Below are 16,286 nucleotides of genomic sequence, written 5' to 3'. Positions count from 1 at the left end.
GGGAGGCAGGAGCCAACCCTCCTCCAGGCTGGAACTGCCCAGCAGGTTTTCCTTCACTTCCTTTGGGTTGGGAGGTTTACCAGGGATTCAGGGCCTCTGGGGCTGCTGAAGAGACACCAGTGAGACCCACCTCTGCTAAGCAACAGGGACCTCTGCAGCTAAGTGGCTTCATAAAAATAATTGTGTGCATCATTTTCCCTGGTCTGGAGGTTCTGAGAGCGTGAGTGTGTCAGGATTTCAGCCCCTCTGTGGGCCTGGCCCTCTTTCAATTCTGAAGGATGCTCTTTGGGCAGAAAATCCCAGCATGCCTCTGCAGCTAATGGATAGCTGGTCATCTCTGTGCGGAGTGCTGATGATCTCTGCTGCCATATTGCCACCTGTACCCAGCACAAAGCCACGTTCTCCTTAATTGCTAACAAAAATGTCACTTCAGAAGCCTCCCAATAATTACTCAAGTACCCACTTAAGTGGCTTTTAATTTAGGCTCCCCACCCCCACGCTCATACATTTTCCAATTGCCAAGCACAGCTAGTCTTACGTATCAGCTTCTGCCAAAAGAAAATGCAAATAACTTGCCCCCTGGTTTATACTACCTTGCCTGAACTTTGGCGAGCCCATAGCGTCTCAGAAGATGGTATTTCCAACAGGCAAGGGCAGGAGCATTCAATCATAATGAAAGATGAAAGCTCTTGTTGTGAGTTCCCCTGCATCCGACAACACTTGGCAATGCTACAGAACCTTTTGTGGGAGTGCTGCTGGCTGCCTCGCCAGCTCGTCTCGGTACCTAGGGGCTGCCCCTTGCCCCTGCGCCGGGGCAGGAGCGTCACACAGCAAACAGCTGCCCCAGAAGTGCCTACAGGCTCCTGGAAATGCCGTGGGGCAGGTGGCATGGCCATCGTGCTGGGTGCCACAGGAGAGGCAGCTGACACTGTCCCTGGGGTGATGGGGAGGAAGCATTCCCAATTTTGCAGCCTTCTTTGTGGGCGTAGAAAGGGAAATTCAGGGGATCCTGTCCTCTCGTCATGAAGGACACGGCTGAGTTCAAAAGGGAACGCTTTAGGACGTGACTTTGGTGGGTAAGCAGGGTCCGTGCCTGTTTCTCCATGTCTGATAGAAGGCATTGCTCTTTTTGCTTATTTTCTACTGTTTTACGGGGGTAGTCTCTGGACACTGAATTCAATCAATGACTTGTCTGTAGCAGGCTCCTACAGCCCTTTAACTGAATAATGTTTTTAGCGTTACATGATGGAATAAGACTAAAGAGATACTCCCTCTTTCTCTGAAGTGAAGAAACGTGCATGTGAATGGGGGGGGGTGACAGGCAAGCATGGCCAGAGAGGAGGAAAGAAATCACACTGTACAGGAATTCCTTGTCCAAGACAGGAGCTATAGAGAGGTCATGAATAAAGGGCACAAGGAGACAGGGTTGCCCATGTCCAAAAGCTATTCTTGGAAAGCCCCAGAAGAGCCCTGCAAAATGATTAGAGCAGCTATTGCAGCTTCTGCGTTAAGCACTTCAGAGTTCAGCAGTCCGCAGGCAGAAAAGGCCAAAGCTGTAATTTCTGTCAGAGACACACATGTGAGTGATACAGGTTGGAAGGCTGTGATGGATGCCTGCAGAAGGAGCAGCCAAACGATTGGTAGTGGTGTTTTTTTCCCTTGAAAAACTCCACTTTATCAAAACTGTGGGAGGGAGAAAGGAAATAGTCATTTCAGAAGAGCCCATTTCACAGTCATTTAAAGATCCAGTTTCATGCCCTGCTCTGCCTAGTGCAAAAGCAGAGATTTGAGTCTTGGTCTTGAAAGTGGCGAGGCCACCAGTTCTCCCACAGCAGTGTGCTTTCTTGCTCTTCTGGCATTTCATAGTGAGCTCCCAGAGGGTCTCATTTTCCTTCCTCATGGGGAAGAAACATGACTTTGAACCCAAGATTTTGTGCAAAGTGGGTTTCTGTTCATATTAGATTTCTGTTCATATTAGGTCTAATACTGACTGATGCCGGGTGAGCCTCGGAAGTCAGGCGGAAGGGACTACTTGTGATTGCGCAGTCTGGTCTCCTGCTTCACTCAAATCAGGACTGCACAGAGCAAGCCCAGTAAGTCCTCTGTGACAAGCATACCAATAGGGCAAGAAACTTCTAGATAAGTGGAATTTGGACTAGATGTTAGAAAGAGCCTTTCTCAGCTAAGGGTGGTACAGAGCCACATTCCTAAGGGAGCTGTGGGATTTCCACTGCTGCAGGTCCCTAAGCAGGGACCGGGCCAACCTTGTCAGCGGTGATGAAGGTACTGCTGGCACAGTACAGGGGTGACCTCTCCAGGGTCCTTTGTACCCTCTGCGCTATGATATCAGCTCATCTATTTTAGAAAGAGGTTGCCTCTTAGGGTGAAATGATAGTGAATCCATCACAACTCTTGCCATATCATTCTCTTGATGAATTACCTCTGCTATTAACAATAAACATGAGCCTTGCCTTGACTCACAGCCTCCAGATCTCATTCTGACTTTGCTGGATTGAAAGAGCCCCTCCTTTCGAAAATGTTCTTACTGAGAGGTGAGAGATTTATCAGTCAGGGCCAAGTCTTCTCTGTCATTCTCTTGGATACAGAAGATCTCAACCATTTTTCTTCTGTGGCCAGATTTTCAGCAACAGCAAACTATCGGTGGCCACAGTAGTAACAGGCTAAACACAGCTGAGTGCCAAGAGCATTTTCACAGGTTTGCCCCATGGGAATCCCCTGTACAGGAGGTTATTACTGCCACAAAGAGGCTGAACTGCTCAAGTCTTTCACTATACCCATATTCTTTGTAGACCGCAGACCCTCTTGGAGCTGTGTTCTGATCCCTGCCACTTCTGAAGTGTGGCAACCAGGCTTTGTGACTTTTGTGATACCGATGTTCGCTGCACTGTACAAATGGGACAGAGCATTTCTGCTTCGGCTCCCTGTTACTCCACACATGCACCCATGGGCTCTCCTAGCTGCAGATCTGTGGAGAAGGTTTCTGTTCAGCTGTCTCTCTCTCATAGTTCCCGATTCCCAGAGCCACTGCTTTCTGAGAAAAAAAAAAAAAAACAAACAAAACCAAAACCAAACGTGCCCGGTCTTGAAGTAATACAGACTGCACAATTTATCCCCAGAGGTTTGATCTGGCTGTGTTAAAATGAAACTTGTTTCTATGAACTCCGTTTCCACGTCAGTTCAGTTTAGTCTCTTCACCAGACCTGCTGCGATCATTAATTACTACTGCATTAGTCTTTGTATCCTTGGCAAACTCAGATTTGCTTCTCGGCCGCTGATATCTTTATTGGTGTCTGGATTGCAGTAGCTGTGAGAGTCCGGGGAGAGAGGACATGGGATTTCATTTTACTGGGGAGACAGAAAAGTTGATTTATTGCTGGGGAGGGAAATAAATTACAATGCAAATAGCATGAGGTGTGTTTGGAGGCCAGGGGTATGTGGGGGAAGCGCTGTACGTGAATATGATCATTTTTACCCAGCGCTTTAGGCTGGGGGGAAGAGGGAGTCTTCAAACCTTATCCCAGCTGTATGTCAGCTGTAATCTCTTATTTACATTTAGTGTTGTGTATGTCCTTGCAGTATGCGGGAGAAATAAGCAGGTTTGGTTAAATAAGGTGCAATCTGGATGCGTGTAACTTCAGAGGCATCCTGAGGGCAGGATTAATGTCCCAGCACTCCTGTTCTGCAGAGCTTGATGGCAGTGGGAGTACTAGGTTTTGTCACAGTCACTGCATTTCCCACAAGCTCTCCGAATGGCAAGGAGTCCTTGCTGGGTGAGAGAGCAATGGGCTGCCCCTTTGAAGCACTGCTCTTCTGACCCAGCAGCATCTGAGGTATGACCTGGCTCAGGATGCGAGTGATGGGCTTCTTATGGCTTTGGAGGCTGCATGAAGGGACAAGTGAAGTTTGGGGTCAGGGAACTTTCCAATGCCTCTTTAGGTCTGGAGGAATCCGTTACGTGCAGATAGGGAGATTGATGGGTCTGGAGGGACTTTGTTATTTCTCCTTGACAGCTTCTCTCTCTTCCTCCCCTCTCGGCCTATGCCAGTGCAACACGCGTGCATTAACAAGGCTGCTGTCTCCAATCTCCAGGCCTTGACTTGCTGTGGAGCAGATGGTCCTGCTGGAGGAACGTGATAGGGGTTTCGTTCTCCCTCCCTTCTTTTTATCGTTCTCAATCACATAATCGGGCTGTTTTGCCTCAGCCAAGATCTAATCAGGAAGGATCTGTTTGACTTTCAGCAAAGTCAGCTTGATGGAAACTTTAAATTGAAAGGCTTTTCCCGACACGCTTGAAAATGGTTTTGGTAGGAATCAGTGCCTGGCTGCATGGTTACAACGTGAGGAGGTTTCACAGCATGAGCTGCTTTCCTTCCTCCCAGGGAGGGGGAAAAAAGCATGGGGAACCCTTAGATCACCTGAGCCCAGGGCTTTAGAGGCCCTGGACCTGAAACTGCACTGTGGGGTCACACTGCCATCTCCACCCAGACCACATCACCTTCAGGCAAGTGAGATGTAAAGCTAGACAGTTCAATGTCCATGGGAACTGGGCGCCTCTCCCATTATTGAAAGTATAGGCCAAAATGGGCTACGGGCTGTCATCAGATAGGATTCAAAGACAGCTATGGGGGTGTCTGACCTCTTCTAGGGTGGGGAAGGTTGTAGGAGTAGTCTTGTTCATGAAAGTGCTAATACCCTGAGGTCTGAGGGCTAGGTCTCTGCTGCAGCCGGAGAAGGGCATGATGTTTGTGTATTCAGGCTCAGGCTCGCAACTGGGGTTGTTCTGTGGTGGTCATTTCACCTATTTCAGCCTCAAGCTGCTGCCCTGCATTAAGAGCACGGGGGATGTGGTCTTTGTTTCTCTTTTTTGCGTGCTGTGAATGCTGACATAAGACCTGGGATGAAATCTCAAGCCCACGCTCTCCCTTCCCTTCCGGTTCCTTGTAGTTCTTGTGGCTTAGAGCTATTAGGTGAGTGGCCATGGGTGAAAAAGTCCCTAAGGGGATGGATGGAAGGAGTTTCTGGATGTTGGGAGGAGACCAATGAGGAAGAGGAGGCGGAGGGAGGAAGGAAGGGAGGCAGATGTCTGTCTTGTCTTTCAAATTCAGCAGCTGTAGTACAGGCAAGGAGATACACTTAGGTGGTGTTTCTAAGCCCGGAGCTGCTGGTTGGCTGTGTCCGTTGCTCAGGAAGAGGGCTCTTAGCTCTGCCTTGTACGAGGTTATCTACAAGTAGACTACCTATCCTTTCAGTGCTCCTTGCTTGGAGACCCTTCAGTGAGGCCTCTTCCCTGTGTTGCCCTAACGACTGAAATGCTGTGTGGGAGCTGTCGGTGAGCAGGTGTTTCCAGGCTCTTTCCCTTGGACTCCTGACACTAATGAAGCCACAACTGAAGCACATCGTTGGAAGGACAGAAGTTTTTCATGCCCTGATCTCGTTGGGGAAGGCAATGTCAGAATGGCTGATGAACAGGATTGTTGGGGTGGGGTGGTAACAGCAGCTTTGAGATGAGCCCATCTAGAGCCATGCGGGACAGGCACTGACCTGTCTGCAGTGAGGTCTCTCTTCATATGTGGGAATGGTTTCAGATCCCGCCTCACTATCTACACCTCTTCAGGCTTCCTTTTGGGGGAGACAACCTTTGCACCAAGATGCAGGCAGCAGAATCAACCCTAGATAGTGTCCCATCCTGCCGTTTCCAGCAGGTGCTTCCACAACCCAGGAGACAAAGCCTGTTCAGCCATACATGAGGCTTCTTGAAGAAAAATGCATCGTGGCGTTTTCATTCCTAGACAGCCATGGTCACCGTCAGTGAAGCAAAGCCTTCTCGGGTTCCCCTGCCTCCACCTGGTGTAGGCAACAAGTCCCCGAGGAGAAATAAAACCTTCTGTTAAGTAGAAATCCTCTCTTAAAAAGGAAAAAAATTATATGTGAACATATGAAATCTAAGTAGAATTATTTCTTTTTGCTGGGCTCCAGTTGGTTTTTGTTGTGTTGGTGCTGCTTGTGGCCCCGTTTTTGCAGCAGGGGGTTCACTCTGCAATCTGCGTGACTCCTTACCTGCCACTTGCTTTAAGACACAGACAAGCCCAACTTCTCCCCAGGCTAGAGCTGCTTTTACAGACACTGGGTAGGCTAACGAATACTCCTCGTGATGAGTTGCAAATTTTGTTTTAATTGAATCTTTGAAGCCAAAAAAGGGGGTGAGGGGCCCATTAAATAAATTATTTTAATATAGCAATCAGATGATGCAGGCTCTTCTGTGTTTATTAAAAGGCCTAGTCAGCTCAGCGCTCAGCTGCGCGAGAAAAGCCCAGAAAGCCAGCCAGTTTGCCTTCCCCGCTGCCGTCTGAGGGCCAGCTCTCTCTCCCCGAACAGCATATTTTTAAGCGGCCGTGTGAATTCTTATTAGGCATCCAAACATAGATATGAAACCGTGCATTGTAAACAGAATTACCCCGCACATAAAATGAGCAAAAATACTGTAAGGTCTTTTCTTTTCTTTATCAGGTTACCCAGGCGTGTTTTGTTTTTTTTTTTTTTTTAAAAAAAAAAAAAAAAAAGTCCACCCACGCAGAAAGACTGGGGAATGCCAAAGCTGCATGAATTTTAATTACGCTAGACATGCAACAAGGGGCTACCTTGTAAAGAATAAAGTTAATAAAACATGGATATGGGCTTAATTCTGCTTAATAAGCAGCCCTGGCAATGCACATTTTTGATGTAATTTACACAGCGTGGAAATTGGGTACAATTCTTAAGAGGTGTCTGCATGCAGACTTTCATACTCAACAGTGCCTTCCTATTGGAAGAGATTTGTTGCTATGCTGCTGTAAAATGGTGAATTAGGCCATTCATAATTATTGGCCAGGCGGGCGTCTTTCTTTTTCCCCATTCAACTACAGCGACACGCACATACATTTAAAAGTGCTATTAAATTTAAATCTTTTCCTTGAGTTTCACGTATGCCTTTTCAGTAGCTACGCAGACAAATCAGCAAAAAACCTGCACACCCTTCTGTCTGTAGTTAGCTCCGTGTGTACAGAATTAGGAAAGCAGAGATATGCCTAATGACCGAATCTACAGAACACAGCCCATGGCTTATGAAGGCTCCATGAAAAATAAACAGGATATTCTGTTAGCAACCCTGCGGGAATTATTGCACTTCACTAAGGAAAGGTGCCAATAAGCTCCGTTTTGACCTAGATAGATCGTTCTGTTTAGGAAGGTAAGGGAATGCAATTCTAGATCTCTTCTCTCTTCGAGCCACCAAAGCCCTGAAATTCAGCCAGGCCTTCGTTTCAAACCTCAGCGCTGTGGACAGAAGAGTTTGTTTATGAAATGAAGAAAACCTTAGAAATGACAGCGTCTTGAAACGTTTCTATTGGCCTCCTGCGAGTGCCTCATGCATGGGCTCCTGCGTGCCTTAGGGTGGGGATATTTAATAAGCGTTGGGAGTCTGATTCTCCAACAGCCATGGGGAGTCTGACCCTCTGCCGGCTCCTCCGTGCAGGATGGGGCCTTTGTCCGCAAACTGCAGGAGGAGCGTTGGCACGTCTCTCCAGCGTGATGAAAACGCTGTCTTGCTTTTTCATTTTGTGAATCAGTGCTATTCTCTCCTTCCCTCTTCAAAGAGCGCACAGTGCAGCTTTCCTGACGGGGGCTGGAGGTGAGGAGGGAGCCCAGGGGTGAAGAGGCAGGGGAGAAAAATTGCCTTAATAATTATATGGTATAGAGATTGTTATATTATATTAAATATAGATAGATAATATGTAAAAAAATAAAATAAAATATGTGCCTTAAGGAAAAATGCCATCTTGGCCCAGTTTGGTCAAACAATTCCATTTCCATTGGCGGCAGCAAGGAATGCGGCCCCTGGGTTCAGCCAGGGGCTAGTTGGTACGGAACAGCGTAGGCTGCACTGCCCTCAAAGAGGAGCAGCTGCTACAGATGAAAACGGGGGACGTTTTGGGCCCTGTTTACCCAAATGGAAGCTGAAGGACAGAACTTCCACTGGCAGAAACCAAAGCATATGGAGGCTTTTCTGTTTCACTTGGCAGGCCACCGAAGGGGATGTTTCACCTGCAAGAATGACAATGCAGGAGAGCTGCAGTGCATGATGAGAACGGCCTTCAGTTCTCCAGCCCAAGCCCGCTCCGGGCTTGCGTGGTGTTTGTAAAAGCATGGGTTGTTCAGAAAACTTTGTGAAGTTGGGGCATGGTCCAGAGTGGTGCAGAGCAGATGCGCGTGCCAGTAATGTCACCAGGAGTTCATGGCACTGTGCCTGTATTCAGAACCAAACCCCGTGGACTCCTTGGCCATCTATAAATAAAAACAGACCTGCGTGTTAGCAAATGCAACATTATATTCAGTTTCACAAGCTCTGCTTTAATTTAATTCCATTGCTGCAGAGACAGAGACCTGGGAGAAGCATTTCTTCTTAAGAGTTGCAGCAGCTCTCTTTTCAGATCCACGTATCACCAGAAAAAAACCCTGTCACCAACTTTATCACTGAGTAGGATCGTTCTTAAGTGCAGAGCTGCTGCTCCTAGTTTACAGCCACACAAGAAAACAAATTAGTGGCATGTCAAAATAACTGAAACTTATCTAATATGAGGGGGTATAAAACAGCATTCTTTCACCGGAGATTTGAAGACTACAGGCAAAAAAGTATCTTTATATATAGATGGAAAAACCTCTTTCTTGGGAAGATATCAGATTTGCTCACATCCTTTGAAGATGAAGCTTTGGATAATTCACTGGCAGTTCAGACAGTGATTCTTTGATTGCAAACAGCTTTCTTTAGGCCATGCCTGTACCTTGTACTGCAACATTCTTTGATGTCAAGTGAAATAATCTGGCAGAGAAAATTAAAATATGAAGCATTTTAGTTACAGGAAAGGGAAGAAAAATCTTTATTGATTGGGACAGTGAAATCTGCTCAAAAAAGTTGGCAGCAGTTAAAAAGAGATCAACAGCCAAACATTTATATCTCCCAAATGGTTCTGAATATTTTCCTCCCCTGTTCTCTTCTGGAGAACCTGATTCCACCTCATTTTGGCATGCATAGGGATTAAGAGTGAAATCAGGAAGTAATGCCAGAGTTTAGTTAATCTTTATGGACATCGTGGTTTGTTTTTTTTTTTTTAGTTGCCTTTTTTTTTTGGAATACATTATAATAGTTTAGAACTGATGTTCTTGCAATGAAGTAGTTACAAAGATTATTTTGCTGAAGTTGGTAATTCTCAGGAGGTGTCACCAACTGGTTTAAAGTGCCTTCTTCAGCAGGGTACATGCTTCACCCCTACAGCTTCAGGGCTGGATTCAGTCTCATCCTGCCACTGGTCCTTTGCCAAAGCGGAGCTGGGGCAGATCTCCTCTTCCCAGCCGAGATCCCCTCTCCCTTCCACCCCGACCGCCGCACGCTCCCCCAAGTATCTCGCTCGCCGCCCTCTGCACATACGCTCGTTAGCTGTAACTTGAACCCGAAACGCGGAGAGCACCGTTCTCACGGCAGCAACAGCAGTTGCTCATCTGGATAACCAGAGACAGATTTCTGCATCTTAAATGTCGTTCGGTGCAGGTTTGCGGCTGGCGATGCGAGGCGGCCGGCCCAGCTCATGCGGGTTGCCCCGAGCAGAGCACCCGTGATGAACTGGTGGTCTGCTTTGGGGACCGCTCGTACCAGGGGCAGCCTGAGGCTGCCCATTACTGCGACCAGCTTCCAGCTTTCCCCGACGGGGCACCGACCCCCCTTCCCCGGCAGCGCAGCCCTCGGGGTGCCGGGCGGGGGCTGTCGCCCTGCCTCTGCTTGCAGGGAAAGCTGTTGGAGATGCTGCTGGAGGTGCTCAGGCACCTACAGCAATGGCCGGGGTGGCTGCGCAAGTGGCAGGCGGCTCCCCCCGGAGGGGACGGGCGGGGCTGGGGCTCCGGGGGAAGCCCGGTTCCCCGCGGGGGCGGCGGGCAGGCCCGGGGGCTGCCCGGGCGGAGGGGCAGAGCCGCCGCGGGAGCTGCAGTTGCTTCGCTCTGCCTGCGCGATTTTTCTCATCCGAACCTCGATCACGTAGGATTGCGTAGAGGAGGGCGAGCGGGAGCAGCTGCAATTCTCCCCGAGCCCGGAGCCCCAGCTCCCGCCCGGCACCCACCCGCCGCGGCGCTCCCCGCCGCCTTTGGCAGCGGCCCCGCGCGGCGTGGGCGTCCGTGGGGGGGAGAGGGGGGCGGGGGGGCTTCCCCAGCCCCTCCCTCCCCTCTCCTCCCCTTCGGCCACCCCCCCTCCCTCCCGGGCCGGAGGATGCGGGCGAGCGGCGGGCGCGGCTCGGCTCCTCCTCGCCCCGCCGCCGTCGGGCGGCACCGCGGAGCATCCTGAGCCCCGCACGGAGCAGCAGCAGCGGCAGCCGCACCCCCCCGCCCTCCGCCGCCGCCGCCTCTTCCTCCTCCTCCCCGCCTCACATCGCTCCTCCCGCCGCCGTCCCCGCCGCGGCAGCCGGGCCCGGGGCCGCCCCGGTGCCGAGCGCTCCGCGGCCTCTCGCCGGGCCGGACGATGTGGGTTGCTGCCGTCGGGGAGAGCCGCTGCCGGGGCAGAGGCGGCGAGCAGGGCTGGGGGAGCTGCGCCAGCCATGGCGCTGTGAGCCCGGGGCGCCGAGCTGCGGCGATGTGAGCCCGCACCCGCGGCCGGGGCGCTTCTTTTTTTTTTTTTTTTTTTTTTTTTAAATTTAATTTTATCGTATCACCTCTTTTTTGTTTGTTTGTTTGTTTGTTTGCTGACCTGGTGCTTTTTTCCGTGGCTGCTTTTTCCTTCCCCCTCCCGCCCTCTCTGTGCGAGCGGAGTGGGGAGGGGGGGAAGAGAGGAAGAGGAGGAGTGCAAACAGAAATGCAGCGCGGCTCGCCCTGAGCCCGGCCGCGGGAGCGGAGCGGAGCCGCGTCCATGTGCGCGCACCGCCGCGCCGCGCCTCGGAGCCACCGCGCTGGGGCCGGGGCTGGCCGCGGGCCGGGGGGGCTCTGACTCATCCCACGGCCCCTCACCGGAGGGCGGCCGGCGGGGAGAAGCGCCGCCGCCGCCGCCTGCGCCCGGAGCGGAGCGGCACCGCGCCGCAGGGACCCGCCGATCCTCTCCGCCCCCCCCCCCCCCCCCCCCCCCCTTTGGACACAGCTGCTGCCGGCGGACCTTTTGCAAGCGGGACAGCCGCCTCCCGGATTTACAAGGCGCGGGGGGCGCCGCCAGCCCGGCCCGGGGGTCTCGCCGACGGCCGCCCCCGCCGGGATTTGCGCTCCCCCGGGGACAGACCCATGGGCGGCGGGGTCCGGCGGCCAGCCATGGTTGTTAGCCCGGGCGCCCTGCTCCGCCTGGCCGGCTGAGCCCTCCCCGGCGCCGGGACTCGGGGCTGCAGCGCGTTAAGCGGGGTGTCCCCGTCCCCGCGGGGCGCGGCGGCGGCTCTGCCCCAGCGCGCCCGGGCGGCGCCCCCCGGAGCGGAGCGGAGCGGAGCCGGGGGGGGTGGGCCCATGAGCGGCGATGGCAGCGGCTATCGCCAGCTCGTTGATCCGGCAGAAGCGGCAGGCGAGGGAGTCCAACAGCGACCGGGTGTCCGCCTCCAAGCGCCGCTCCAGCCCCAGCAAGGACGGGCGCTCCCTCTGCGAGAGGCACGTCCTGGGGGTCTTCAGCAAAGTGCGCTTCTGCAGCGGCAGGAAAAGGCCGGTGAGGAGGAGACCGGGTGAGTACGGCGGGCCGGGGCCATGGGGACCCGCTCCGCGGGTGGGGCAGCCCCGGACCCGCTGTGGTGGCTGCCCCGGGGGGGGGCGCGGCCGGTCCCGGGGCTCCCCTGGCACCGCCGGGTGCCGTCAGGGCACAGGCTTGCTCCGCGCTCATCTTTCGCCTGGGTCCTGGCGGGTCTCCTACCCCGGGCTGGTGGGATGGGTGGGCAGAGACCAGCCGCCAGCATCCTTCCCCCGCGGTCCGAAGCGTGAGCGAAGTGGGTCCTCCGGCAGGAGAGACTCTGCGGCTTAATCCGTGCTAGCTTAACCCAGAATTGTATTTTTCCACCTCCCTGTAGGTATGCTTTTTTAACGGCCTCCTCTTATTTTCTGCATAGTGACAAGGGAATCGATAAACCGAGGATCAATTAGAATTGTGGTCATTTGATAACTAGATCCATCAAGTGCTACTTCTTGAATGGAGTTGCGTAGGGAATTTTATTAGCTCGGAAAGCTTTCCAGGTGGCAGCTGCAGGACTGTTGCACCTAATAGGGAGCTTGCGAGGACCTAGAAATGCATTTTAGGGTAGCCTCTTTTTCCTTTCTTTATCTTTTTTCTTGTGTGTGTGTGCAGTCAGTCTTGGTTCCTTGTGGAAAACTTCAGCCCAAGTGTACATGTTGCTTACATTTCCATGATGAAGTCCCACCATGCACGGTTTCAGTTCTGAGCGATGCTTTGTGCTGTCAGCTGTCCTTGGTAGGCGTGAGAATTCCGTACCTGGCAAGAGTAGGCCCTCTGTGATTTCTCAGTGGAATTATTAATTATATCTTCCTTTTTTTTTTTTTCACTGCTATAAATCACTACTAAAGAAAGAAAACAGCGATTGGTTTGAGAAGGTGCTGTGAACAGGTACTTTTCTCAGGTGTCCGTTAGTATCGTGGTTAAAAAAGAGTAGTACTCGTTTTACTCAGCTCTTCAGGATGTGCTATCAGCCTGTGTGATCCTCCCATGTTTTCCATATACATTAATATTTTGTTTGTTGATTAGCCTCTCCATGCAGCCCCTTCTCCACATCCAAAGTCTGTCAGTCGTGACTCTACAGCAAGGTGTCAGAGCTAGCTGAGGGTTGCTCTTCTGGTTGAGGTACGTGACTTCTACTCAAGCGAGCAACAAGAAGGGAAAGCCTCACACTGTAGAAGGCCGCTTACTGTTGTCAACAAAGGGGAAAGAATAACTACTCTGGATTGCTGTCAGCACTCCTGATTTACAGGCTCAGGGGCAAGGACTAGAGTTAACTAGCAAAATGCTTCAAGACTTGCAATGCGTGGGTTAGGCTGTGAAAACCAGACTGATTAATGATCCGTTTTACAGCAGTTACCAAAAGAGCATGCAAAATACCTGAAATACAGCATGACTTGAAATATTCAAAGGGAAAAAAGTTGCCTTTTTTTTTTTTTCCTCAAGTTACGATGAGTGGTAGCTTGCTGGACCATCCTATATATTAGTTGACCTGGGAGCCCAGCCCAAAAGATGGCTCTCGCCCAAAAAGTGTGGTCATTTTGTCACAGGAATCACTCTTTGTAGGATCAAGAGTGGGACCTGGGAGTCTCTCTGATGAATTTTTTTCCCATTCCTTTTTCATCCTCATCTCCATCTCCTACTGAATGAGTTCCCTCAACGACTAAAAGAGGTGGGAAGTCTGGACCTGTTACCTAGATTTCAAGGTGCCTCGTTGCATTCAATTTTGAGTGCCTTTTACAGCAGGGTGTGGTTGGTGAGTCTTTATTGGTCCTACCACAGTGCTCCCAGCTGCGCAGGTCCAATTCTGCTTCCTTTGGACTTGCTAAATGCCTGTGAAGAATTGATGAATTCTAAGAATTCCCTCAACTTGCATAGACTTTCATGCTGAGGAGGGTGTTCAATAACTTACAGACTAGGATGATTTAAGGAAGGCTTTTTATTGACTTAGAAGAAGGATCAACGCTACTCTGTGCTATAAAAATATAGCTGTTCAATCTTTAGAGCTGTCAGTCAATGACTCGTAACCAGCACTGTATTCATTTTATAAAATTAAAGTAAAGGAATTAAGTTGCTTTAAAAAAAAATTCAAGTGACTTTCCTAGGCTACGGATTGTGTCTGCTTTAGTTCCCTATATCCGTCCTTTAAATAGAGATTTGTTTCAGTGGTACATCCTCTTCCCAGCCTCAGGTGTGCTGCTCAGAAGGCAGCGTGCCACTCGGTCGGCTGCTACTCGGATTGTTTATTCAGGGAGTGTCTTGTGCCCAGATAACTTATTCATTGCAGAGTCGCTCTTCTGCATAGAAAATGATATGCAAATGAATTGAATCTGGTTTAAAGAAATGTGCATGCATTGTGCAGTGACCCACAACCCCAGTGATTATGTGTACTTAATGATATGCTGGCTCAGTAGTTTGCAAGTCAGTGAAAGGAACGTGAGAAACATCCACGTTCAAAAGGGATACAGTCCCGTTTGGAAATGGTACAGTGTTAGGGAAACTGTCTTTACCTTTTTAAACATGACCTCATTTTATGGCTAGGGGAAGTAACTGTCAAAATACTTCACGTTTACAGAGTGATTTTCATCTGTAGCACTCAACAAGCTCTACCAAATGGAGAGGATTCTTCCCATTTTACAGAAGGCGAGACCAAGGCACGGAGCAGTTACCTGACACAGAGACATAATTCCTGATGCTCGTTCCAGCATGCCGCGCTTTGGGCCCACCACTGCCAGCGAGGTGACAATGCGGCAATGGTGGAGCTGTAGCAACTTGCGCCATTACAGAAATACAACTCCGATGGTGGTTCATGTTCTCTTTGCTTTTGTAAAAGTAACTGTGTGAGCTTACGTCAAGTGTGGGTATTAGCATGCCTCTCAAACAGTGCTGTAACTAAAATATTTAGTAAAGGTGTGTGTGAACAGAGTTACATTTTTCACTGGTTGGCGCCTCGTGCTTCATTTCGCAGCTTGCGTGAAGCAAGAGTGAAATACTCCTGCTCTCGTATGGGGAAGGGAGAATTTGCACCCAGTAGAAGCTCAGGCTCCCTTGGTGGTGGGCATGAGGAGTCACAGGTTTTGGCAGGCTATGGGGAACCAGGTCTGTGCAGGGGCATGTTGTATAACCAAAGCTATCCGCTCCTAGGGAAAACACACTGCAGAAACATCTAATTTGTCGGTTGCAGTGAGCACCACGTTGTAAAACGAGCACTTGTTTCGTCTGCCTTTTCAACAGGCAAAGGCAGCTCTCACATGCACGCTCTGCGTTCTTCTATGTCTCTTGCATGTGTTTGGCTCTAAGATATGATTTATCAGTTTAAGATAGGCCAAATGAGGATGCTGAGTGCTGCGGACTAAGCTGAAAATTTGGACGCGTGGGCTTAATCCCATATCATGAATTAACCCAGGTGATTGGCCGCAATTGTGCGGGTGCCAAACAAAACATGTATATGTTGAACAGCACCTGTTTGATTATATATATAAAGTACAGCTAGAAAAGATTAAATTACATATTTTGCTCTGACCATAGTAACTGGATAGGGGATTCAAAAGAAATTGCTGTATGGCATGGCTTTTTGGTGCAGGTTCAATAGATGGATCCTTCATCAGGGAATGATAGATCTAAGAGGTGAATGTGGAAGACTAGACAAAGCGGCTCTTTGCATGACTTCTCTGCCAACAAATGGTTGAACCAAGTAGTTGCACCTCTTTGTGGCTTCTTCATCCCTTCTTCAGCTGTTTTGTAACGGGCTGGAAGCCCTGGGCTGGTGGTCCAGCTTGTTTGTGAAAGCTGTGGCTGTTGCTTCACTGAACGTCTTCTAAGGCAGAGCTCACCCCGGAGAGCTGGGGTGGAGTTGGCCTTCCATCATGCCGTGGCCACTGGGGGCATTGCACAAAGGGAAACAGGTCGGAGCATCAGGCACAGCATCTGCAGAGGTTGGTGGGAATTTTATCTGAGCGAAGCCCACTGGAAGGGTGTTGTCACTTTGGGAAATCGTATTTGGGTTCAGGCAGCTTTGGGTCAGGGGTTGCCAGGCACTGGTGTAGCATCATCTCCGTCCCTTCAGGCGTTGCTTCTGTAGATGACTTTCCAGCCCAGAATGCGGAGTTCAGTCTCAAGCAGGTTTTTTACCCCAGGAAAAAGAAAAAAAATTCTGCGTTGTTTTTGTTTCCTCTTTTTTTTTTTTTTTCCCCCCGTCTGATATCTATTTTGTGCTCCTCTAGGGAAAGGATGTTTTTCCTTAAGGAGATCTAAAGGCTTCTTCTACAGTGAAGGAAGTGGCTCACACGTATTAAAAAAAGCAGTAATTTAAAACATGTTTTCCCTTTGCAGTATTTCTCATTTTGAATAATAGATGGAGATTTGAAATTTAAAATACATGTATGTAGATATTTTTGCAGCAGTATAAGGGAAATATAAGAGCAACTTTAGCTGAAGGACACAGAAGGACTTTGTTCATTCGGAGATTCATTTAAAACATTTGAGAAGTCTGTCGTCTCTGCAAGCTGTTAAATTCCCCGAGTTAAATCCTAAAGTCCTTTCTGATTTCATGCAGGGTGAA

At 50.2% G+C, this 16,286-nt stretch overlaps 1 protein-coding gene across 2 annotated transcripts in view; it reads left to right on the top strand.

Annotated features, from left to right (window-relative positions):
• Window positions 1–11,436: 11,436 nt before the first annotated feature.
• Window positions 11,437–16,286, top strand: part of FGF12 (fibroblast growth factor 12) — a 104,386-nt gene continuing 99,536 nt past the window's right edge. The window contains exon 1 of one of the 2 annotated variants that reach the window (XM_082487156.1): window positions 11,437–11,726. In XM_082487156.1, the coding sequence (XP_082343282.1) occupies window positions 11,528–11,726 (199 nt within the window). In that variant the 5' untranslated portion in view covers window positions 11,437–11,527. The remainder of the gene's footprint in view (window positions 11,727–16,286) is intronic. The other variant, XM_082487155.1, reaches the window with a different exon arrangement.

Source organism: Vanellus vanellus, assembly GCF_965231255.1.
Source record: "Vanellus vanellus genome assembly, chromosome: 8".
In the NCBI taxonomy this organism is placed as follows: Eukaryota; Metazoa; Chordata; class Aves; order Charadriiformes; family Charadriidae; genus Vanellus; species Vanellus vanellus.
The sequence above is the reverse complement of the archived record's forward strand: the minus strand, read 5'-3'. Positions and strand labels throughout refer to the sequence as shown.